The sequence below is a fragment of the Mustela putorius genome, unplaced genomic scaffold (assembly GCF_011764305.1).
Source record: "Mustela putorius furo isolate JIRA1106 unplaced genomic scaffold, ASM1176430v1.1 tig00003962_pilon_pilon_pilon, whole genome shotgun sequence".
Classification (NCBI taxonomy): Eukaryota; Metazoa; Chordata; class Mammalia; order Carnivora; family Mustelidae; genus Mustela; species Mustela putorius.
This window is the reverse complement of record NW_025422106.1, coordinates 13,153,502-13,180,852: the sequence shown is the minus strand read 5'-3', so window position 1 is coordinate 13,180,852 and position 27,351 is coordinate 13,153,502. Positions and strand designations below refer to the sequence as shown.

At 34.8% G+C, this 27,351-nt stretch overlaps 1 protein-coding gene across 1 annotated transcript in view; it reads right to left on the bottom strand.

Moving 5' to 3' along the window:
• The window catches only part of BRIP1 (BRCA1 interacting helicase 1), a 180,137-nt gene that overhangs the window by 18,132 nt on the left and 134,654 nt on the right, over window positions 1-27,351 (bottom strand). Inside the window, exon 17 of the mRNA XM_045070134.1 lies at window positions 8,767-8,879. Coding sequence (XP_044926069.1) covers window positions 8,767-8,879 — 113 coding nt within the window. The remainder of the gene's footprint in view (window positions 1-8,766; window positions 8,880-27,351) is intronic.

Here is a 27,351-nt window from a genome sequence, read left to right as displayed (position 1 = left end):
ACAGACTCTCCACTTAGCAGGGAGCCCAAAAGTCAATTGAATTGACTATTCAATTTATCTTTTTCATCTTCAGTGAGTGGTACTTTGTGGGTTTGAGGGAATTAGTCTATTTCATTTAAGTTGTTGAATGTATGCATATAGTATAGTTTTGTCCATATTGTCTTTTAACATCTGCAGGGTATACAGTAATATGATTTCTTTTATTCCAGAGATCAGTAGTTTGTGGCTTCCCTTTTTTTGTCAGTAACCTAGAGATTTATCAACTCTATTTAACTTTTTAAAATCAATTTTTTTTTAGGGTAGGGGCACCTGGATGGTGCAGTTAGTTGAGCATCTAGGTTCTTGGTTTCACCTCAGGTCATGATTTCAGGGACGTGAGATCAAGCCCTGTGTTGGGCTGTGCACTCAGCAGGGAGTCTACTTGAGATTCTCTTTCCTTCTCCCTCTGCCCCTCCAACTTGTGCTTGCTCTCTCTCTCAAATAAACAAATCTTCTACAAAAAATAAATCAATTTTTTAATTCTTAGTTTCATTGATTTCCTTTGTTTTCAAACTCATTGATTTATACTCTTATCTTTATTATTTCCTTTTTTTGTTTGCTCTATATTTATTTTGCTTTTCCTAACTTAAGGTAGAAGTTTATTGATTTGAGACCTTTCTTCTTTTTGAAAATAAACAACTATAGAAATTCCCCACTGAGCACTGCTATAGATGCAGCCCAATTATTTAGATATATTTTAATTTTTGATTAGATCAAAATATTTTCGAATTTTCCCAAGACTTTCTGCTTTACCTATGGATTATTTATAAGTACAGTTTTAAAAAAAAGATTTATCTCTTAGTTTTAGAGAGGGGGAAGGGGCATAGGGAGATGGAGAAAGAGTCTTAAGCAGACTCTGTGCTGAGTGTGGAGTCGGACACAGGGCTCAAACCCAGGAGGATGCTGAGATCACTGTAAGAGTCTAATGCCCAACTGGACTGTGCTGCCCAGGTGCCACTAGAAGTAGGTTTTTAATATGATTTCACTCATATGTGGAATTTAAGAAAATGGATGAATATATAGGAGGCAGGAAAAGAGAGATGAGGCAATAAATCAATAGACTCTTAAGTATAGAGAACAAAGTGAGTATTGATGGAGGGATGAGGGTGATGGGATAGATGGATGATGGGTATTAAGGAGGGCACTTGTTACGATGAGCAAATTTATTTGTAAATGATGACGCTCTGAACTCTACTCCTGAAGCCAATATTGAACATATTGACATTGACATTGAACATAGTTGACATTGTATGTCAACTAATTACAATTTAAATTTAAAAATTAAAAAAAATTAAAAAACTTAAATTACTAGACATTTACTGTAAAAAATATACGTTTTAAATTTCCAAGTATTTGGACATTTTTCTTCTGTCAAGTGTTACTGACTTCTAATTTAATTATATTTTGGTTAGAGAACACACTAGGATTTCAATTCTTTTAAAAAAACATACAATTTATCATCCAGGATATGGTCTATATTGATAAATGTTCCTTGTGAACCTGGAAAAATGATTATTCTAACATTGTTGCATGGAGTGCACTATAGTATCAATTCAATCCAGCTGGTTAATAACATTGTTCAAGTCTTCTGTGTCTTTATTTGTTTTCTGTCTATTCCTTCTACTAATGAGAGAGGAAATAAAATCTTCAACTATACTTGTGAATTCATCTATTTCTCTGTTCAGATATGTTATTGCATCATATATTTTAAAGCTCTGTGCATACACATAAAGGATTGTTGTATCTTATTGGTAAATTGACCCTTTTGTCACTTTATAATTTTCATTTTTAAAGATTTTATTTATTTGTCAGAGAAAGAGAGCACAAGCAGGCAGAGTAGCATGCAGAGAGAGAAGCAGGCTCCCCTCTGAGCAAGGAGCCCAATACGGGACTGGATCCCAGGACTCTGGGATCATGACCTGAGCCAAAGGCAGCAGTTTAATTGACTGAGCCACCCAGGAATCCCTGTAATTTTCATTCTTAATACTCCACTAATACTCCTTGCTCTGAACTCTACTTTGTCCAATATTAATTAGTTAATTAATATAGTTACTCCAGAAAGTTCACTTGTACTTTGAATTCTAGTCTTCCCAAATCTGTCTGCCACTATTTACTTTTCACAGTACTCAAATAGTTGTTTCATGCATTCTGTCTAGGTTTTTAAGACGGTATGTAGTATGCTTACTCCCTCTTATCAAGAGTTGAAACCTCCTTTTTTTTTTTTTTTTAAGATTTTTATTTACTTATATGACAGACAGAGATCACAATTAGGCAGAGAGGTAGGCAGAGAGAGAGGAAGGGAAGCAGGTTCCCCACTGAGCAGAGAGCCCAACTCAGGGCTAGATCTCAGGACCCCGCGATCATGACCCAAGCCGAAGGCAGAGTCTTTAACACACTGAGGCCCCCAGGCACCCAACCACATGACTATTCTTAAAAAGATAATTTTAACTTCACAAATTTTAATTTTTAATTAAAACACAAGCATAGTTTAAAAATCAAATAGCACAGTAGTTACAATTTTTATAAAAAACTCAGATTTCTCTTGTACCTATGTACACCCTATCTCCAATTCCCAATCCTCAGAAATAATTCCCTTGAATAATTTATAGTTCTACTCATTTACCTCCATGTTTCTAAATAGCTTTTAGTACTACTACTGCTTGATTTTTAACCTTTACATACTATGTATTGATTCTTCCTATAGAAGATGTTTATTCTCTGACATCACTAATACCTCATCATCTTTTCATTTTCCTGATAGTTATAACACAATTCTTGTGTAATCAATATTCAGTGGATTACCATTTATAGGTGTTACGTTGTACAGGATGTTTACATTTTCTTTCTTGTACAAGACTTTTTGGTCTGTCCTAGAGTTAACAACTCTTTGCTTTTTTGCTTTTCTGTGTATTCTATGACTAATTAATTCCCAAACTTTTCCATAGCTTTAAAAATTCTCAGTACAGTCAACCAAGAAACAATCTAGGTTGACTACTATGGGACTGCACCACAGTTGTCACCCCAGAGCTTCCCTTTCTAATTTGAGAATTCTTTTTCCCTCTATTCTGGGTTAGAACTCGTTTCCTGCAACCTTGATATTCCTCTGTCTGAATTTTCTCTTATTTGATGAAGCACATCTTCCCGTAGCATTCTGAGAAAGTGTGCATTTGAAGCTAATGTTTTAGGTCCCCCGCCTTTTAAGATTTATTTATTTGTCAGAGAAGTGGGGGGAAGAGAGAAAGAGAGAGCATGAACAAAGGAGTGGTAAGTGGAGGGAGAAGCCAGTTCCGCACTGAGCAAGGAGCCTGATGTGGGACTGGATCCCAGGACTCTGGGATCATGACCTGAGCTGAAGGCAGATGCTTAACTGACTGAGCCACCCAGATGTCCCTAATATTTTAGATACTTTGCATAGTGAAAGCTTTATTCTATCTTACAGCTTATCGATCATTTGAATTATACAGAATTTAAGTTGTAAGTCAAAGATTTGAAGATAATTTAAAACTGTCTTCTAGCTCCTAATGTTGCTTTTCTTCTTCTTTAAAAAAAAAATTTTTTATTTCTTTTCAGCGTTAACAGTATTCATTGGTTTTGCACCACACCCAGTGCTCCATGCAATACGTGCCCTCCCTAATACCCATTACCTGGTTCCCCCAACCTCCCACTCCCCGCCCCTTCAAAACCCTCAGATTGTTTTTCAGAGTCCATAGTCTCTCATGGTTCACCTCCCCTTCCAATTTCCCTCAACTCCCTTCTCCTCTCCATCTTCCCTTGTCCTCCATGTAATTTGCTATGCTCCACAAGTAAGTGAAACCATGTGATAGTTGACTCTCTCTGCTTGACTTATTTCACTCAGCATAATGTTGCTTTTTAAGGAGTCTCTCAATTGTGATTCCATATTTTTTGTAATGAGACCTGGTTTTCTTCTCTCTGGAACGTTCCAGGGCTTTTTCTTTATCTCAGGTACTTTGAAACTGCACAGTGAGGTGCTTTGTAGCTTCTCTCCCTTTACTGGTGCTTGGGTGGGCCCCCTTAACCAGGAAATTATGCCCTTCAATTCTGAGCATTTTTCTTGAATTATTTCTTTATTTTATTTAAGTTCTTCCATATTTTTTCTTCTATATTTTCATCTTCTATATTTTCTCTGGTCTTTTCCTGTAGATCTCCTTTTTATCAGAGGTTGCTTCTTGCATACTGATCTTTAAATTTTCCCTCTTTGTTGTTTTGTTTTGACTGAGGAAATTTCAATTTTATCTTCTGAGCCCAATTCTACATTTAAAAATTTGCTATCATGTTAATGCCTGAAAACTTCTTAAAATAAATCTGTTCTTATTTCATGGAGGAAGTATCTTACCCTCTATGGATAATGGGTTGGCTAACTAAGCCCACACAGGAAATTTGGTCCATATCTTGTTTTTATACAGCCTACAAAGTAGGAATGGTAATCACATTTTCAGAGGGTTAAAGAAAAAATAAAGAAGAATATGGGTGCAGACTGTACATGGCCCCAAACCCCTAAAATAAGTATTGTACACCCCTGTACAGAAAAAGTTTGATCAACCTCTGTTCTATTGCACTGTTTCTGTTTTCTACAAGTTCTTCCACCCTATTTTTGTTTTGTTGGTATAATTTTGTTGTTTTGATCTGTATTTTTTATGTTACAGACTTCTTTTGATTATCTGGTGATCACTCTTTACACTTATGTAAAAGTAAAGTTTTAAAATGTTGATAGCTCAGCCTACACAGATGTGGCTTACATACAGGGAAGCTTTGCCAGAGTAAGGTACTTTGGTAGGAACAGGACCACTTTGCTACTATCTTTAGTATCTTTAGGTCTTTACTCACGAGGTCATTAACATCCCTAGATAGGAATACTGTACTTTCCTGGCTCAGAGACATAAAATTGATTATAAGCCTATTCAGAGCTGAGAAGAAAAGGGAGGTAGAGTTCTCACATTCCATAAACGGACTTTCCTTAACCCCCATCTTTAATACATCCTTAGCTATGCCTGGAGTTGAAGAATATGTAAACTCTCTAATAAAATCTCTCCAGAGTAAATTTGAGTGGGGGAGGGACTTGTCTACTTATAGTTACTTGCAGTCAATTCTTTTGTGATAATCCTACTTTAAATGATACTTTAGAATGCCCCAACGTCCTGTTTTTCCATGCCTGAATCTGAAGAATTTTGTTGGCTTTCACAAGTTTTCTTTTGCCTGCTAAGTCACTCAATCATTCACCTGTTCTCTGGTATTCAAAATTTGCTGACATCTCAGCTGTTAGTGTCCCCTCTCCCATTCTTTTTAACTTTGTAGTTTTGGCAATTTTATCATTTTTATTCCTTTAGCTTCATGGAATTTTGAGTGGGGTGAAGATGAATACAAATGTATGATTTTTCTAGAGATTTAAAACAATCTAAATTTTATATGACATTTTGTTGATATTATTTTAAAGTAACTCATAGGTTCTAAGGCATCAGACCACAAAATTAGTCAGGATAGGAAGATGGATAGTGCAAATATTATAAACCAGTATTGAAAATTAATGGAAAGTTGGGGTGCCACTCTATTTTTTATTCCATTTTGGTTTATGTTTAAATGTTCTATGTAGAAAGGCATTTAAGTTATCAAAACAGTTCAGAGAAAAGAATTTCACTTTTTCTTTTTTCCATTGTTTTCATTCTGCCTTGTTCAAATGAATTATGTCCACTTGAGACAAAGATTATACTTTCAGTAAAGCAGACCTGTTAGGAAACTCATAGTGCAGTTGTAACCTGGTCACAAAACCATCTGGTACATTCCCAAAGGCTGTTATTACATTTCATGGACTTATATTACTTCAAATACTCTAACAGTCCCATGTGGGCTTAAAAAAAAAAATTAAAAAAAAAAAACCCCAAAACCTCAATTTGTTTCTGCTTAGTTTAGACCTTCTAGACTTATCCCTTGTAAGAAGAGTGCCTGATTATAAGTACCTTTTAGGTCAATCAATACATACTATGAGTTTTATCAAGTGATGTAAAACTTGATTTCTAATTTTTAAATGAGTATTTCTTTGAAATAAAAAGTTGCTACTTGTTGATACTGTTTCCCTGAAAATCAATACAATGACAGTTGGGCTATCAGTTTTCAAATTAATAATAAAATATGAAAACTACAGTATTATATATCAAATGTTACAAACACGTTTTTTATGAAATTCTAGAAAACTATGTTTTGAAGCTCTAGATGCTCTCTGACTAACATGGTATAGTGGTGAAGGCATCAAACTCACCACCATTTTTCATGAATTCAACAAGTATTTACTGAGCATCCAAGCCCCAAGCTGAGGTATAATTGGTTGCTGAGAATGTAAAATACATGTTTAGGGAAGGAGACAGACATATAAACACGTTATTACAATACAATGAGATATATGTGTAAGAGAGAGAATGTATAAATTACTATAGGTCTCCTAAGGAGTAAATAAGTAGTTGGAATAGGAAAAAGAAATCTTCATAAAGGACATGACCTTCAACTAGGTTTTGATTGGTAAACTTGCCAAATTAATTGTCTGATAGCTTGTATGCCAAAGCAAGAAAGTAGTAAAAGGATATGGTATGTTTAACAGTAAGATGTTTCATGTTTAACAGTGAGAGCTTTAGGGGATAATGGTAGGGTCTAATGATGAAAAAGCAGGTCTTGAAGTTTTGAAAGTACGTGGGGTCAAGATAAAAAGGCCCATTTAGTAGTTACATGCTGTTAGATAAGTAATTCCATCTTTTACAATCTGTTTAATATATGTAGAAAATGTTTATAAATGACAAAGTAGGATATAAATATATTTTTGCTTTGGGATGCCTGGGTGGCTTCGTTGGGTAAGTGTCTGCCTTTGGCTCAAGTCATGATCCCAGGGTCCCGGGACTGACTCCCACATTGGGCTCCCTGCTCAGGTCTCCCTGTCCAGCGGGGAGCCTGCTTTTTGCTCTCCCTCTGTCTGCCATTACCCCTGCTTGTGCTCTCTCTCTCTTTCTATGTCAAATAAATAAATAAAATCTTAAGAATATTTTCTGTCCTGAAATTAAGTACAGTGACTAAAAGTTAAGAATTTTAAATAATATTCAGGCTCCCCTAGAAACTATCTGCTGAATATTAAAATAAAAAAACAAGAACACAAAATAGGTCATCAATAGGGAGGCACCAAGTAAGCAGTGAAATGCTTCAAGAAAAATTTATAAAGTGCCTGGGTGGCTCCGTGGGTTAAGCCTCTGCCTTCAGCTCGGGTCATGATCTCAGGGTCCTGGGATAGAGTCCCGAGTCTGGCTCTCCGCTCAGCAGGGAGCCTGCTTCCCTCTCTCTCTATGCCTGCCTCTCTGCCTACTTGTGATCTCTCTCTCTGTGTCAAATAAATAAATAAATAAAATCTTTTTTTTAAAAAAAGAACAATTTATAGTGCTACTTGATGCCAAGTACCAATGAAATTTCTAGGCAGATAAGGGCAGCAGCTTAACATATCAGTAGATTAACCATAGAACAGAATCATTCAATTTGAAGGGAAACACCTGCAGAATATCATTTTTAAATGATGGGGAAGGGAGTGGGTGATGCGTTCTGGGACTTAAATCCAGCTGTTGTAGTCCTATGTCATTAGCTATCTGTAAATCTGAACTCAAATGTGATCTAATATGTTTATGTGTAAATAGGCTAATGTGAGTAAAAAAGACATGAGAAAAATTTAAATTCTGGATTTGGTTAGGTCAGATTACAGTTAGGTATGGGTCTTCTGGCTGAATTGAAAATATGTCAAATGGTCATGTTTTCATGAATTTATTCTTAACCTGTGTTCTTTTATTTTGATTATATGAGTACCTTACAGCCTCACAGGAAAAAATTATTACATGGTCTTAACTAATTACAATTTCATGAATAGAGAATATAAAATATTAGATTATTAAAAGTCTAAGGATTCAAGTTTTATAAATTAAATGCTATGATCTACAACATGAAAATTATGTTTAAAAATGGTGATTCAATAACTAATTCCACAAAAGACAAATCTTAATGGGCCAGAATCCTTAGGAAAATAAATATTATAACTAAATGTTATTATTAGTGGCATTAATACTTCAGCTTTTCAAACTTTTCAAAAAAATTTATTTTTTAAAATATTTATTTATTTATTTGAGAGTAAGAGAGAGAGTGTGTGCATAGGGGGAGAGACTATGGTGGGGGAGAATCTCAAACTGACTTCTCACTGAGCACAGAGCCTTAAGTAGGGCTTGACCTCACAACCCTGAGTTCATGACCTGAGCTGAAACCAAGAGTCAGATCTTCAACGAACTGAGCCACCCAGGTGCCCCCAAAAGCATGGTTTCTTTTAACTTCTCTTGAATGCTTTGCTTTATATGAATAAAATCATTATCTAATTTTTGATGTTCACAGGATAAAATTTTTACTGTTTGGTTGTGAACTTCTATAAACATTTACTAAGTACCTCTTCTGTGTGACATTCCTTGATCAATCATAAATCTTCTTTGAACTTTAGCAAATTTTGATGTTTTAGGGTTTCATTTATTCCACTGATTTTTTTCAGCTTTCACTTGTGACAGCTATCATTAAAAATATATCAGTTCCTAAGGTTCTAGTAAAAGAAAATGCTATCAAATTTATTCTAAGGAGCAACAAAACTATCTTTTCTGTAGCCCAGACCACAGATAATGTTACAGTAATATTATGTTAAATTTCACTTACCTACCTAGGGCCTGGTTTAAGGCCCTATATGCTTGAATTTCATACCACTGACGACCAGGTAAAAGACCTCTCAATTTTGAGTGCTGATCATTGTATTGTCGCTTTAGTTCAACCTAATAATTTAAAAAATATTAAAAATATAGTAAATAAATCAAGGCTCATTTAAAAAATCATATTAACTCCTAATATTCTGAACATCACTTTATTAAGTTAGAAAGATTTCTTTCTAGTACTAAATTTCTTTCAGTACTAAATTTTATTCCTTTAAAATATGTCTATTCAGGGATGCCTGGGTGGCTCAGTTGATTAAGAGTCTGCCTTCAGATCAGGTCATGATCCCAGAATTCTGGGATCAAGTCCCACAATAGTCTTCCTGCTCAGTGGGGAGCCTGTTTCTCCCTCTGCTGCCACTCCCCCTGATTCTGCTCTCTCTCTTTCTCTGACGAATAATTAAATCTTTAAAAAATAAGTGAAAATTTGAAAAAAGAAAACATGTCTATTCATACTTATTTTTCCTGAATTCCTCCATGCAACTAATTAGCTGTTTGATTAAGTCAAAAGTTTTATTGAGAAGTAATTTACATAGAATAAAATTCACACATTTTCAATGTATATATAGATAAATCTTGACAAATGTTTTGTCATGTAACCACCACCATAACCATGATATATTTTCAGCACCCACTAAATCTCCTTTCTCTTCCTTTTCAGACTCTCCTTTCCTGCTAATGTTGTCAACCAATAATCTGCTCTCTGTTTAGCCTTTTCTAGAATTCCTTGTAAATGCTATTACGCAGTATGTTATCATTTGTCTTTTTCATTTAGCATAATGATTTTGGAATTCATTCATGTTGAAACATACATCAGAGGTTATTTTTTAATGTTTATTCAGACTGATAATCTCTGTTTTTTAATTGGGGTGTTTAGACCATTCACACTTAATGTAAATATTGTTATGATTTGGATTTAGATCTACGCCAGCAGAATACACATTCTTCTCAAGTGCACATGCAATATTCTCCAGGATGGATTATATGTTGGCCACAAAATATGTTTTAAGAAATTTAAGAAGATTGAAATCATATAATGCATCTTTTCCAACAATGGTATGAAATTAGAAATCAATAACATAAGGAAAACTGGAATATTCACAAATATGTGGAAATAAATAACACAACTGAATAATCAATGGATCAGAAGAAACCAGAAGAGAACTCAAAAAGTATCTTTTTTTTTTAAGATATTATTTATTTATTTGACAGAGATCACAAGCCGGCAGAGAGGCAGGCGGGTGGGGGCGGGGAGGGGAGAAGCAGACAGCCCAACAAGGCGGGGCTCAATCCCAGGACCCTGAGATCATGACCTGAGCAGAAGGCAGAGGCTTAACCCACTGAGCCTCCCAGGCACCCCAAAAAGTATCTTGATACAAATGAAAAGGGAAACACAACAAACCAAAAATATAAGATGCATCAAAAGCAGTTCTAAAAGAAAAGTTTATAGTGATAAACATCTATAACAAGAAAAAAACAAAAGATCTCAGATAAACAACATAGCTTTCCATTTTAAGAAACTAGAAAAAGAACAAACTAAACTTAAACTAAGCTTAAGGAAGGAAACTAAGATGAGAGCAAAAATATAATTAAGGCTAGAAAACAATGGAAAAAAATCATTGAAACTAAGATGTTTTCTTTTAAACATAAAACTGATAATTTTTTTTTGCTAACTAAGCAAAAGAAAGGGTCAAAAAATGATAAATGAGAGTACATTACATCTGATACTACAGAAATACAGAGGATCATAAGAGACCACTGTGAACAATTATATGCCGGGGTAAATTCCTACAAATATACAACCTATGAAGTTTAAATCATTAAGAGATAAAAAATCTGAACAGATCTGTAACAAGAAAAATGAAGCAGCAATCAAAAATCTGAACAAAAACAATCCCAGGGCCGGTTGCCTTCACCGATTAATTCTATTGAGCATGCAAGATAGAATTAACAATGTTCCTTCTTAAATGCTTCCAAAATACTGAAGAGAAGGGAAAACTTCCAAAATCATTTTAAGAGGTCAGCACTACTCACATACCAAAGCCAGAATAGGATGCTACAATAAGAGAAAATTATAGGCCTATACCCCTATATGATAAACATTGTTACAAAAATCCTCAACAAAATATCAGCAAACAATTCAACAGCACAATAAGAGAAACACATGAACAAGTGGGATGCAAGACTGGTTTAACTATACAGTCAACAAATATACACCACACTAATAGAAGGGAGAATAAAAACCTTATAATCATCTCAATAGATGCAAAAAAAGCATCTGAGAAGATTCAACATCCTTTCATGATCAAATATAAAAGGAATCAAATATAAAAGGAATGTAGCTCAACATAATAAAGGCCATATATAAAGGCCACAGTTAATATCATACTCAGTGGTGGAGAGTTGAAAACTTTTCTTTTGCTTTTTTTTTTTTTTTAAAGATTTTATTTATTTATTTGACAGAGAGAGATTACAAGTAGGCAGAGAGGCAGGCAGAGAGAGAGAGAGGAGGAAGCAGGCTCCCCGCTGAGCAGAGAGCCCGATGCGGGACTCGATCCCAGGACCCCGAGATCACGACCTAAGCTGAAGGCAGCGGCCCAACCCACTGAGCCACCCAGGCGCCCAGAAAACTTTTCTTCTAGTATCAGGAACAGGACAGAGGTGTCCACTCTAACCATTTCTATTCAACAAAGTACTGAAAAGTCCTAGCCAGAACAATTATGTAAGAAATAAAAGGTATCCAAATCAGAAAGGAAGAAGTAAAACTATCTTTGTTTGCATATGTAGAAAACCCTATAGACTCTACCAAAACACTGTCAGCACTAATCAAATTTAGCAGAGTTGGAGGATATAAAACCAACATAAAAAATCAGTTGTATTTCCATACACTAACAATAAACTACCCAAAAAATAAAAAGAAAAAAAGAAATTAGGAAAACAGTCTTATTTACAATAGCATCAAAACGAATAAAATACTTTGGGATAAATTAAGCAAAAGACACAAAAGATCTTTACACTTAAAACTGTAAGGCCCTGGTGAAAGAAATTGAAGAAACACAAATAAATGGAAAGATCCTGTGCTTATGCACTAGAATAATTAGCATTGTTAAGATGTCCTTACTACCCAAAGTGATCTACAGATTCAATGCAATCCCCCATCAAAATCCAAGAGGTATCTTTTATAGAACTAGATGAATGATAACTGGCTAGTAACCCACATGAAAAGATGCTTAACTTTACTAGTAAATGAAGAAATGCAAATTTAATAATTCCATTGCTTTTATCTGCAGAATACTGACAAATATTTACTGAAAGTATTTATATTTTCCTACAAATACTAATAGAATAATACGTATAAGGGGGCACCTGGGTGGCTCAGTGGGTTAAAGCCTCTGCCTTCGGCTCAGGTCGTGATCCCAGGGTCTTGGGATCGAGCTCCACATAGGGCTCTCTGCTCGGCAGGGAGCCTGCTTCTCTGTCTCTCTCTGCCTGCCTCTCTGCCTACTTGTGATCTCTGTCTGCCAAATAAATAAATAAAATCTTAAAAAAAAAAAAGCATATTCAGTGCATCTCTGCATTAAAGACAAATAACAACCTATCAAGTGGATTAATTAAATGTTATATTAATTTATTCTGATATAAATATTGGATTACTAAAAGACATATTTAAACGTTTTGACATGGAAATTAAACCAAAATATATTTTGTAAATGAAAATCACACCCACACAGAACCAGGTATCAAATTTTTAAAAAGGACTACAATTTAGACCAATGCCAATTCTAAAAGAACCCCCCAAAAGACTTAAAACCAAAATACTGACACAAACCACAGGGGAGAAATTTCAAAGACTATATTCTTTGAGCTTTTCCCATATCTCCCCTAAAAAACTGTCAAGTCATGCTCATACAAATTCAAGATGATCAGCTACTAACTGAACTACCTACAAAAAACAAAAATCAGTATTTTTTTCAGAGAATAATGGAGTCCAGAATCTCTGTAATGTACCATCTACAATATCTAGTGCACAATAAAAATTACTAAAAAGTGTGATCCATAATTAAAGAAAAAAAAAAAGAAAAGACAGTCAACAGAAACCAATCTAGCAAGGGCTCTGCTGTTAGAATTAGCCAAGACTTTCTTGTAGCTGTTACAGATATATTTAAATAACTTGGAAACATAGTTTAATGCATAAACTTTAGGGAATCTCAGTAGGGAAGCAAAAACTATAAAAAAAAGACCCAAATGTAAATTCTACACCTGAAAAATACAGTAACTGAAATAAAAATCCATTGGATGGGTTTAACAGCATTAGGGAGAAGATGGAAGAACTGTTAAGTCTTAAAACAGATCCACAGAACCCATGAAAAACATCAACTAGAGCAAAATAACTTCATGCACACCAAAAACATAGGTGTGAAAGAATCAAAGCATATGAAAGCACTCAGTGATGATCTAAACAAACTTAAAGTTCAGAGCTAAACAGTACTAATGCATTTGAGACAATATTTACTGCCTCAAAGGCTCCATTATTACAGAACGTCAAGAATCTTTTACTTTTCCAAGTGACTGAATCTACATTCATTTTTCTATTTAGGTACTAACACAAAGTACTAACACACAGAAACTGTGTTAAACTTCTTTGCTCGAAAGAAATCACAATAAATTCTGCTATCTAGTCAACTGAACTTGATAGTATAATTATCTCTCTTGTCAAAGAGACTCACAGTTAATTAGAGGACATAAAACTACATTCCTATTAAAAGCAGTATCACACCAAAAGATACCACACCCAGCCTTCATCTGGTCTTCATAAAAATTGTTAAATTTACATCATCCTGAAAGTGGACTACTTTTATACAAAGTCAGAGTGTATGGTATACACAATTCATAATGACCTATTTAAATATGTAAGATAATGAGCTTTTTCCTGTAAAAGCTCTCCTCTAAAAAGATGCAAGTTCTGAGTAAAAGGAAATTACACATTATGACTTTATATTTTTATACACTAAGTCAATTAACAGAGCTGGGTTTTGTTTTTTTTGTTTTTTGTTTTTTTATGTTGTTTTGGCTTGTTTTTTGAGCGAGAGAGAAAGAGAGAGAAAGAGCATGGGAGGAACAAAGGGAGAGAGAGAAAAAATCTTAAGCAGGTCTGTGCTGGGCATCCAAGAGTTTGACAGCCATCCAAATGAGCCACCCAGGCACCCCAAAAGGGGTTATTTTTAGGCAGTTTTCAAGAATGTTATAGAGTCAATTATGGCTCAACAAAGCTTAAAAAACAAAACAAAAACAGAACCTAAATAAAAAAGAATGCTGGAGAAACATCAAAAATAGAACACTTAGGGGTGCCTGCATGGCTGAGTGGGTTAAGCCTCTGCCTTCAGCTCAGGTCATGATCTCAGGGTCCTGGGATTGAGTCCCACGTCGGGCTCTCTGCTCAGCGGGGAGCCTGCTTCCCCCCCCCCCTGCCTACTTGTAATCTCTGTCAAATAAATAATTAAATCTTAAAAAAAAAAATATATATATATATATATATATATATAAAACACAAAATGGAAAAATTGATATAATGGGAGAAAGAAGCTTCTGGTAGTTTAAAGAAACACTGAATTTAGACTAATATTTACAGTTTCACTTAGTACAAAGCATCTGTGATAGGCAGTACAAAGATAAGTTAGGGGCTCCTGGGTGGTTCAGTCATTTAAGTGCCTGACTCCTGATTTTGACTCAAGTCATGATCTCAGGATAGTGAGACTGAGCCCTGTGTTGGGCTCCAAGAGTGGGCAGTCTGTTTGAGATTCTCTCTCTCCCTTTCCCTCTGTCCCTCCCCCTGCTCATGTTCACATGCTCTCTCTAAAAAAAAAAAAATCTTAAAAAAAAAAAGGTGACTTAAAAATATGTTCTGCCTAGCAAGATTCTGTAAGGAACAAAAGAATAGGAGTACAAATGGCCATCAAGTAAATTTAAGTTTTAAAGTATTTACTTTGATTACAGTGTATAGAAGTAAGAAGAATTGAGACATGAAGACATGATATGAATTTGGTGCAAAAGTAATGAGAACCTTACCTGGAAAGGCAAAGGGAATGGAAAAGAGGTCCAGGTTTGTAACACATTGTGGAGCTACAGAACACCAGTAACAAAGTAGATATAGGGCTTACCAAAGATAGAAAAGTCAAAAAAGATTCGACAAAATTTCCAGCCACCAGAGAGAAGCAATCTAATAATCCACCGAGAGAAAACAAGAAAAGGATTATGTTTAAGGAAGAAGATAAACTTGGCTTAATTCTAGATCATTTCTGGGGCACCTGGCTGGCTTGGTTGGTAGAGCATCCATCTGACTCTTGATCTGGGGGTCATGAGTGAAAACTCAAGAGTCAAAACACTACATATCTCCTATGAGTGATCTTAGGTAAGTCAATTCTGTTGTGGTTTACTTTTCCTAATTAGAAATGGAATGGGTAAGAAAATCTAATTAAAATAAAATTTAAAATGGTGCTCAAATACAACAACAACAATTTAACCACCTATAACAATCTGCTAGTATTGGAAGCCCACAGAAATTGACTATAATACCTAGGAACCAGTTATCTAATGTAAAAGAGTAGGCATTGCTCTTTTCATTTAGTCAACTTTTAAAGATCTCCTATGCACTATTCCTGAGGAAGTATATTTTATATTATATATAATAGTATATTTTTTGTAGTATATGCCTGATCAAAGATATAAAGTGTTACTTTCTTGGAAAAATCCTGGAATTCAAGATAAATTAAAAATTAGTTTTTTAAAATTATTTATTTTCAGAAAAACAGTATTCATTATTTTTTCACCACACCCAGTGCTCCATGCAATCTGTGCCCTCTATAATACCCACCACCTGTTACCCCAACCTCCCACCCCCCCGCCACTTCAAACCCCTCAGTTGTTTTTCAGAGTCCATAGTCTCTCATGATTCACCACCCCTTCCAATTTACCCCAACTCCCTTCTCCTCTCTAACACCCCTTGTCCTCCATGATATTTGTTATGCTCCACAAATAAGTGAAACCATATGATAGTTGACTCTCTCTGCTTGACTTATTTCACTCAGCATAATCTCTTCCAGTCCCGTCCATGTTGCTACAAAAGTTGGGTATTCATCCCTTCTGATGGAGGCAGAATACTCCATCGTGTATATGGACCACATCTTCCTTATCCATTCGTCCATTGAAGGGCATCTTGGTTCTTTCCACAGTCTGGCGACCGTGGCCATTGCTGCTATAAACACTGGGGTACAGATGGCCCTTCTTTTCACGACATCTGTATCTTTGGGGTAAATACCCAGCTGTGCAATTGCAGGGTCAAAGGGAAGTTCTATTTTTAATTTCTTGAGGAATCTCCACACTGTTCTCCAAAGAGGCTGCACCAACTTGCATTCCCACCAACAGTGGAAGAGGGTTCCCCTTTCTCCACATCCTCTCCAACACATGTTGTTTCCTGTTTTGTTAATTTTGGCCATTCTAACTGGTGTAAGTTGATATCTCAATGTGGTTTTAATTTGAATCTCCTGAGGGCTAGTGATGATGAACGTTTTTCATGTGTCTGATAGCCATTTGTATGTCTTCATTGGAGAAGTGTCTGTTCCTATCTTCTGCCCATTTTTTGATATGTTTGCCTGTTTCATGTGTGTTGAGTTTGAGGAGTTCATTATAGATCCTGGATATCAACCTTTTGGTCTGTACTGTCATTTGCAAGTATCTTCTCCCATTCCGTGGGTTGCCTCTTTGTTTGACTGTTTCCTTTGCTGTGCAGAAGCTTTTGATGAAGTCCCAAACGTTTATTTTTGCTTTTGTTTAAAAAATTAGTTTTAAGAAGTTTTAAAACTACTCAAAATCTCTTCAATACAGTCTATAATACTACGAACCTTTTTAATACTATGAACCTTTTTAAATAAAAGAACAAGTATTAGATGAGAAATCAGAAGAGTACACTCCTGACAAGTAACTTTCAAGTTGATAGGAAATAAACTACATTTTATATCCCCTCAAAATAATCTGTCAAATTTTTGTATTAAATTTATAACTAGAATACAAATAAAATAAACTTTCCTTTAAGGCTATACTTTAAAAATATATACAATAAATAATATGGCATCATAGGAAATATTAGATAATAGCATGTAAAAATTTCTCATAATTTGGAGATAAATATTATAATATGTAGAGATTAAAAGAGAATATGCTTTAAAAATTCTATCCACTGGGAAAAATAAACATTTCCTACCTATCTCTCAAAATGTAAGTTGTTTTTCTATATTTTATATCCTCCATATTCCCCTCTGTATTCTATAGAATATATCCTATATTCTATACCCTCCAATCCCCACCAAACTGTAGCATCTATCTTTTGTCAGTCACAACAGCTTAAGAGTTTTCAAGTTTCCCTACACCCTGTTTCAGACAAATACTTTGAAATAATCACTCCACCTACGGTAACAGTTGTTCTAGGATTTATTAGTTATAAATGAAGTAGAGATAATGTAGTAACTATTAGATGAAATAAACAAAATTATCTCTTCTGGGTCTTTTAGTTTTCATTAAAACGAACTAATTTTTATGTACGACAACATGAATTCAATTTCTTATAAATTCTCAAATACTTTTTATAATGTAAATTGTAAATAGAGCCAGTATTTTACCCAGGAAAATTTTTTTAGATGAAAAGAAAAAAAAATTAAAAAGTAAATATACATACCGGTTAACATTAAAATATTTTTTATTATATAAAGAAACCAACTTTTAAAAATTAATAAAAAGTAAAAGTTGTCTTGGGGGAACATATTTAGTTAGGTAAAGCAAAACTAAGGGTTTAGAAAAAGAAGGAATAAAAGTATACATCATTTTAATGACATCAGAATCTATTTCATCATACACTGAGGGATTATCAGGCACAAAAATCAATGCCCAATTTAAAATGACATAAAGCATATGTGAAAAAGCCAGTTTCTCCTGCCAGCAAATAGCCTAAATGTTAAGCAAACCAAAGGCTGGAAGGGATTAGTTGAAATGTCAAAAGACAACCTTTTACTTTTACCTGCTCATCCTTATAAACACATTCTCATCCCTCAGGCATGTTTTCCAAACAAACAGTTTCAATGTGCAGCAGCAAAAGGCCCAAGGCAAGCTCTGCCATCTTGTAACTGTCAAAGAGATTAGTCTTTGATCTATTTGGGAGGTCATGTCCACATTCACATTAGCAATACAGTCTAACAACATTATACCTGTTGACCAATCTTTCTTTAGTACCTCATGAGACAGACGTTTTATATTATGGAAGTTAACTGTGAATGTTTTTTCTGAGTTTTGACAGAAAGTAAACACCATAAACTAAGCTCAAGTGTGGTTTGGAAAAATGATCTTGTAGACCAGTTAACATTACTTTTCAAATACATTTTACAAGGCTTTCCCAAAATAGAAAGCCATATTTAATTGTATACTCTAGAAGGAGTTCAAACCACTTGGTCCCCACCCCCATAAATTAGAGTATGTGTAATTTTGGAGGGATGTGTGAACAGCAGAGAGAAATCAAACTATTTTATCAAAGGTTGCAAACTGAGGGCCCAAAGTTGTATTTTCTGTGGCCTCCTTACTGTAGCTTAAAATAATTTGAGCTATTTGCCAACCCTCAACTAGTTCACTCATTTAAATAATCTGTTTAACTCTTAGCGGCTTGTGTTTGCAACCCATTGGTTCAGTTGCTACACTGATTCACAAAACATTTTTTTTAAGGATTTTATTTATTTATTTGACAGAGATCACAAGTAGGCAGAGAGGCAGGCAGAGAGAAACAGGCTCCCTGCTAAGCAGAGAGCCCGACAATGCGGGGCTCAACCCAGGACCCTGGGATCATGACCGGAGCCTAAGGCAGAGGCTTTAACCCACTGAGCCACCCAGGTGCCCCACAAAACATTTTTTTTCATAATGAGTTCAAGTTCACACAAAATGAAAAAACACTCTTAATATCATAGTTTCTAGACAACTAAATTTGATGCTTCTGCATCAAAAGCTAACCTGACATAAGGAAAGATGAGATCCTAAACACCAAAGATAGATAAATCAAGACTGAGGTGGTACTTAACAGAATTATGTAAAAATACCCATATCGCTTTCAAGCAGAAGTTACATGGTTTTGGATTCTGATTTTACTATTACTTTATAATATACTTGAGATCAAACAGTAAGTTCCTTAAGTCCTTCAATAACTCAGTTTTACTGGAGACAGTATAGGTAGTACACTAGTAATGGGCACAGTATATATTAAAATAACCACAAGGATTATACTTATATGTCAACAAGAAATTTAACTCACAGTTTTGAATATTAGATTATTTCTTCAATTTAGTCAAACCCAACAGTGTTGACCATTAGTAGCCTGTACAAAAGTAGCCTTTTATAAGCAGCTTCTGAAGAAATAAGTGGTATGATAAATATGAGCTAGAACTATAAACGTATCTCCTCATTTTACTGCCTCATACGAAAGACGGGAATTTATCCCAAATCATACAAATCTGTGTTATGATTTTAGTAATAAATGCCTTTCTAAAAGCAATCAATGTAGACAAAATGTACATTTTCCCCTTATATGTAAGCTTTAGAACAGAAGTTCAAGCTTTGAAACAAGACTAAGAACATATACTCAGCTAAACTTATTTATTAAAAATATTTTAAAACTTTGCTTCAGAAAAATAAGCACATTTGTCTAGCAAACACTCAAGAAGAATAGTTTTATCTTTCACCAAGGTATAGAATCTAAAACATAAACATTTACAGCAAGCCAAATCTGGAAGACAGAGACTACATTAGAGACATTTACTGTTCTTTATCATCACAGTATAAACACTTTTATCAGAGTATCACAATATAAATTCCAATGGTTAAAGTTCTAAACTCAGCATAAGATCTTGTATGTAAAATAATTTAGCCAGATAAAAGGAATATAGCTGGTTTTATTTCATCTGGCATATTTTCAAGATTTCTAAACACCAAGTTAACCAAATATAGTATATATATTTTCTTAAATGGGGAAAAATGGGTTTCTGCCAAGACTTAAGAAGCCAGGCTCCCTTTTAAAGTTTAAAACAAAACACACACACACACACACAGGAGATGGTTTTCAATTATTACTTACTTTTCTTGTTACATTAGGAACTGACCACAATAATCTACCAGAAATAATAATCAGGACATAGTAACAGACATAGTAACAGTAACATAATTTATTTCATATATGTTTTAAGGCTGCTTTGGGTAACATATTTCCTACAGAGAAAATCTGTAATGAACTCTGTTATAAATTGTCATTGCTGAAAAAAAAAATAGCCTAGAAATTCCAAATATAAGAAAAAAAAATTTTCATCAAACGTGGCATTTCTTATTCTCAGTATATTCAACATATTTTAACCTTAATTGGTTATAATAATTTAGCTACTATCCAGAATAGTTTATTGATAACTCAGTAACATTTAAATAATACTGAGGGTGCCTGGGTGACTCAGTCTGTTAAGCATCTGCCTTTGGCTCAGGTCATTATCCCAGGATCCTGGGATGGAGCCCCACATTGGCTCTCTGCTCAGTAGGCATTCTGCTTCTCCCTTTTCTTCAGCCCCTCCCCCTGCTCATACACACTCTCTCTCTTAAGTAAATAAAATCTTAAAAATAAAATCCTAAATAAATGCTTTAGGTAATAATGCAAAAACATTCTGTCAGTATGGAATATTAGATCTTTGGAGTTTTTAAGAAAATAATTTATCAAGATAAGAAAATGAGTTCAGAAAAAAATCAGAAATTAATATTTTTCTATTAAAAGAAAAAAAAGACACTACTTTAAGACATGCTAGATACCTTAAATCGAATATGCTTATTCTATAAAGGGCAAAGTTAAACATTTTTTTAAAAAGAATAGTAAGCCTTATGGCAATTGAATTAGGCTACCCATAACAAAATATTATCTGGGTAAACCTGAAAATGCTTCAATTATCATCTCCAGATAAAGATTTATATTTATAAATATAAATTATATATATGTGTGTGTGTCTATACACACATGCTATAGTACGTTTTGACGGAGGGAGGTAAAAGTACACAGCTTGGATTCAAGGCTTTGACACTAACTAGTTGTTTGACCTTGGGCAAGTCACCAAGACTCCCTCAATTTAGTTTCCTTTCTCAGTTTCTTCTTTTGTAAGTGGAAGAAAATAATTTCTGCCAACCTTACCTCACACAGATGTTGAAGAAATAAGTGACAATTAGCACAAAACAGTAAAGTATCATATAGCAGAGGTAAGTGGGCTGGAGTCACTACCTATCCCATGTTTCTAAAACCCAAAGTAGGTTTGGATGGGCTTTACATTTTGTCATACTATATTGTTTCATGCATATGAAAACCACAGGACTGACAGAGACAATGCGGGCCATCTAGCCAATATAGGCAATCTCTTAGGCTGTTCACCTCAAATCAGGGTTTTAACAACTGGATCAACTTCCTATGAAGGCGCTTAACTGATTCTATTCAATATAAAGGCACATTGTTTTAGGTAACATAAAGTAAGCTTCTTCAGTTTGTGAATGGCTACTTTTTTTCATTAATATCAATAAAAATACATACATTGGCAGGACAAAGAACAGTATTCAGTTTTGACACATAATTTTTGATAAATAATTTCTGCAAATGATCTTAAATTTTCTGACAAATTAGCACTTTTTAATATCCTTCATAATTTTTTTTATCACTGTGCAACCCATTAGCTGTATGTGAACTATATAAAACACGTTAGTGGTGTAATCTATAGAATGAGTACATGACAGGTTCTTTATTAGTCTGAATAGTATCTCATTCACATATCTGATAATCCAGAGCTTCCCTTGTTAAAGTCACATAGGAGAGCAGAATAACTATAAATAAACCCTTCTAGCAGTAACAGTAAACACAATGAAATATTGCATACCAAGAAAGCAATGTGGGGCTATAACTGGAATCCCAGGCTCTTAAAGGAATGAGCTAATATCAAGAGACTTTTTTCAAAGATTTATTTATTTATTTATTTGTGAGTGAGAATGAGAGAGGAGGGTAGGGAGAGAGTCAGCATGAGAGGCGGGGGAAGGTCAGAAGGAGAAGCAGACTCACTGAAGAACAGGGAGTCTGATGTAGAACTCGCTCCTGGGACTCCAGGATCATAACTTGAGCTGAGGGCAGTCGTTGAACCAACTGAGCGACACAGGCGCCCCTCAAGAGACTTTTTTAAGGGGAATGAATAGTACTGCATTTAGCAAGTGGCAGAGACCTGTACATACTCTCGTATAACTCTGGAAGAAGGCAAGATCTCTCACGCAGGAGGCTTGTGGATGTTAGAAAATGCAACACTAAGCACTTTGGGGTGGGGTTGGGAGTGTTGCATAAAAGTTTGGTGGCAATGGCAGGCATAGAAAATAGATAGTAATCACAGTCAGAGAAGGCTCAGACTCAATTTTCACATGTCTCAAATTTCACATGATTAAACACTGTGACATTTAAAAACAAACATGGTCAAGAGAAAGTGTGCACATAACAAAAAGATTACATAAGTACTGAAAAATACTGAAATATATTTAAAACTATTTATTATCTCCACAGCCCAATAAATGAATTCTGATACTTTTTCCATCTATATTTTTATTATGTCCAAATTTATCTTTTAAATAGTAAGTATATGCTTGATTTAAAAGTTATTACTTCCTATCTTTACAATATTTTTGTTAGGAATATTTGATTTAGAGCTTCTTAAATGTGAATGTGTGAGTGTGGCAATAAGACATATAGAAACATAACATTTTAAAATCTCATACTTCATCTTAGAAAGTTATGAAGACTTCTAGTTTCAGAAAGGAAAAAAGACATTTCCTCTTTCCTTGCCTCTCAAAACCTGCCCCAAACTTAAAAGACAAATAAGAAAAACACAATCTTCATCTTCATTTAAACTAAGAGAAATTTGCAACCTCAAAACCCAATACATGAATGTGAAAAGCAGATGGACAAATGGTTTATGACTAAGCAGAGAGGTGAAAGTTCAAACCAAAGTACCCACAGAGCTAAGCCAGTTTGGCCAAGAGGAGTCCAAAAAAGTTCAGGAAATGAATGTATAGGTAAACTGCTGGAGGATGTGTACTATGAAGATGAAACAGTAAACAAGAAACAGGAAGAAGATTTGAGACCCAGAAAACTGGGGATCCAACACAGAAGACAGGCAAATCAAATTCCTAGGATGACAGTAAAGGGAAATCTCAGAATTTTGACAGTTAAGTGGGCTAAAGAAAAACTTGGTCCTGATTGAAGTGGAAGGTCAAGAGGCTCAAGAAGCAATGTCTTCAGGGGTTAAAAAAAAAAAAAAAGAACTGACCTATTATCTGACAGGTGGATAGGATAATTGTATTGAGAGGTGCTATAAAGATTCACTGAAGGGTGACAGAAGATTATAGGTCTTTTAAAAAGGAGGGGTACCTGGTGGCTCGGTTGGTTAAGTGTCTGCCTTGGGCTCAGGTCTTGATCCCAGGGTCCTGGAATAGAGCCCCACAAAGGTTTCCCAGCTCAGCAGGAAGTCTGCTTCTCCCTTTCCTTCTGTCCCTCTGTCCCCACCCCATGTTCTCCTAAGAAATAAATAAATAAATAGATTTTTTTTAAAAAAGGGGGGGATCTTTTAAAAAGGAAAATAGAGCAGAGGGCATTATTAATGGGAAGATTAAAAGTTCAAGCAAGGAAGGAAATCATTTGACCACAGTGAACAATATTTTCACAGTCATGATTTAATTTTTTTTTTGAAGATTTTATTTATTCTTTTGAGAGAGAGAGAAAGAGAGAGAGAGAGACAGAGATAGCGACAGAGAGCACGACCTGGGGGGAGAGGGAGAAGGAGTCTTCCCGTTGAGCAGGAACCAGACTCGGGGCTCAATCCCAGGATTCTGGAATCATGACCTGAGCTGAAGGCAAACACTTAACTGACTGAGCTACCTAGGCACCCTGATCATGATTTGAATACTGATTATGGGTTTAATTTTTGAAATGTGATATAACTACATTAGGAAGAAAAAGAAGGAAAGGTATAGTGAGCTAAAATTTTTATCTCATACAGGAAGTAAACAGATTTAAAATTGATTAAATAAAGATAAATATGGCAGTAAATACCAGATAAAATAGCTTAAAAAAAAGTGAAAGTCACAGCCTCTAAGAAGCAGGGGCTGGGAGTGGGGAAGAATCCAAGAACCTGTTAATATAATAAACTACGTACTCTATTTTGTATAAATTATGCCTTTGTAAAAGCTTTCTTCAATTTTTTCAACTTGGTAAAAAATAATTTTAAAAAATGCAGAGGGGCCTGGGATTGAGCCCCACATCAGGCTCTAGTCCTGCATCAGGCTCTCTGCTCAGCAGGGAGCCTGCTTCCCCCTCTCTGCCTGCCTGTCTGCCTACTTGTGATCTCTCTCTCTGTCAAGTAAATAAATAAAATCTTAAAAAAAAAAAAAAGAATTATAGGTAAGATTGACATGTAAACACACTAAATAAACATTGCTGTCTACTACAGTTTATGTTATCTGAGACCCTAAGGCTTTATAGCTGGAGAAATATCAAGTTACATACTCACCTGAGGCCCACCTACATATCTGTACCCTGTAGACTTTAAGGGGATTTGACTAAGTAAATATAAATAAAAAGGGTAAAATTCACTATAAAAAAATTCTACTCTGGGGGCACGTGGGTGGCTCAGTGGGTTAAGCCTCTGCCTTCAGCTCAGGTCATGATCTCAGGGTCCTGGGATCGAGCCCCACATCCAGCTCTCTGCTCAGCAGGGAGTCTGCTCCCCCCGCTACACCCCCGCCCCCACCCGCCTGCCTCTCTGCCTACTTGTTATCTCTCTCTGTCAAATAAATAAAATCTTTTTAAAAAAATTCTATCTGGAGAAAAAAACAAAGTTATTTTCAGAGAAGTTAAAAATCAATTCCACCACCTCCCTTGAGGTAGTGCTCCTGATTATGCTCTGGGACAACAGAAGTTATATGTCAATCAACCTTATGAATCCCCAGGGTGATCATTTCACTTTTAAAGCCTTGAATCTACTATGGGAACAAAAGTAAAATACAAAGGTCAATAAAGTTCTTATTTTTGCCTAAAACAAGATGAACGCAAGAAAATAATTTTAAAAATTTTCATAAACCAAAAGTTTTTTTTTTTTTGTAATTAAATATCCAAAGGTTTTATTTGTAGTCATAGTTAGGCATGGCTCCCCCCCACCACCATGGAAAGAGAATGACATGACTACTGGGAGAAAAAGAAGGAAAAAGGTTCATGAAACTTGCTTAAAATCTTGTGATTTTTAAATGTTTCCTCTCCTGATCCCAAAACATTCCTTTAAAAAATATGGGAATTTTTTAAAATTTAAGAATTAAAAATACCTCAGCCATTTATTTTAGTGTTTTTATGTCTGTTTCTCAGAAGGGATGAGAACAAAGATTTGGTTATCTCCGCTTTCACTATTCAAGGCAAATTACAAATTGTCAACCTAGATGGCATAATTAGATTTAAAACTAGATTTTAATTTTATTATTTCAAGATAAACTTACAACCTACTTTAATAATACTTTGGCCAAACTATCCTTTGTTTAAAAAGCTGGGGGAAAATAGTGTACTGAGGAGGAAAAAAAAATGTTTTAAGTAACAACTCATTCTAGACCTTCAGAGGTGACATGGTTTTTCTTCCATATCTGTGCTTTGGCCTAAGTGCTTCCAATAGCAAGTTGCTGGACTCCTAAATGTTGGGAGTTTAGTATTACAGCCCCTTAAGTTTATATATACAGCCATTTCCCCTGGGTAACCACATGTTATTATCGGAGCTAGATCCAGGTGGGTTTCTGTATCAGATGCTACACTATAACTAGAACTCAACCACACTCTGACCTCAGGCTCTATTCCCGGATCTGGTTTCCCACAGGATAGCTTAGAATTTCCTTTGGCTTAGAATAGTCTCAAATCTTTAAAATGGCATACAGGGTCCTAAATGATTTGGCTCCTTAATACCTCTCCCAGCCTCTATTCACATGCCATTCTCTCCAACTCACTTTCTAACTTAGTTTCTTTCAATTCCTAGAAACTGCTTATCTTCTTTCATACCATTAGGGTCTTAGCATAGTCTACTCTCTCTGTTGAGAATATTCTTTTTTTTTTTTAGTTTGTTATAAACATAATATATTTTTATCCCCAGGGGGTCTCTGTTGAGAATATTCTTAACCATTCTGCTCACCTATATAACTCCTAGCCTTCTTTCCCATGTCAGCTTAAATAGCACTTCCTCAGAAAGTCTTTCTTTACCCCCAAAGACCAGGTCAGGATCCTGTTATACATTCTCATAGTTTTGTGACTTTTTCTTACAGCCTTTATCACAACTGTAAACAACTGTTTATTACTTCTATGTCACTCTTCCTTGCTAAACTGTAAATTCCATGACACAAGGGACTATAACCTGTGTAGTGGATCACTGTGTCATCAGTCTATTAAAGTATTTGGTCCTTGAGGCATTTATTCAAAAGATGGTTGTTTCATTATCCTGAATAGTCTTAAAAATCTGAATAGTCTTGTAATCTGGCCTTTGATGAGGCCAATCCACCTTATAAAATGTTTTTATGTTTCCATCTCTTTGTAGGTAAGAGATGTCTCCTTCATCTATTTTAGGCAAATCAAAGTAAATGGATATCTGGATGACAGGTGAAAAGTGTTGCTTAATTTCACTTTCTCTAAGCATCTGAATACCCAGATTCAATCTCACCAAAACATTCTGTTACACATTAAGGTCCTTTACTAAATTACAGACTTCAGTAGTGTAGAGATAGCATCATGTTCAATTTTGTACCTACTATATTTAGTACAAGTTAGGCTCTTAGTAAAAGCTTATTATATGAATGAATGAATGAATGAATGAATAAATGCTACAATACTCAAGATCATCAACACAATAATGAAAGTGATACAAAAGGAATATATAAGTCTACTTAAAATTACTAAGAATGGTTTCTGAAATCAAGTTTGTCTTGATATACTATAGCCCCTACATTCTGCCTTCATTTATCTACTGATGAATATACACACTGCTGTAAAAATAAGAATAATGAAAAATCAACATCATTCTCCTTAAAAAGAAATGTCAGATTTAAGAATTCATATATGGCTATCATCTAATAATATTTTGACACTTAAAAACACTGGCTGAATGTGGTTTGATGTGCATTCTATTTTATTAATGTTGTTATCTTCTGGGGTAAGCAAAGATAACAGCCCTTCCCTGAAATTTATAAAACATCAAGAATGCATGAGAAGACTATAAATTTATATGTATCTGTTTTAAGTCAATAACATAATTTAACATGCTTGCATTTTTCAATCATGAATGTAATTTTCCAAAATTGATTAAATAAACTCAAATAGCTCAGTACCTTCAAAGCTAAGAGAAATTTCCTAAACAACAAAAAAATAGTAGTTATTGTA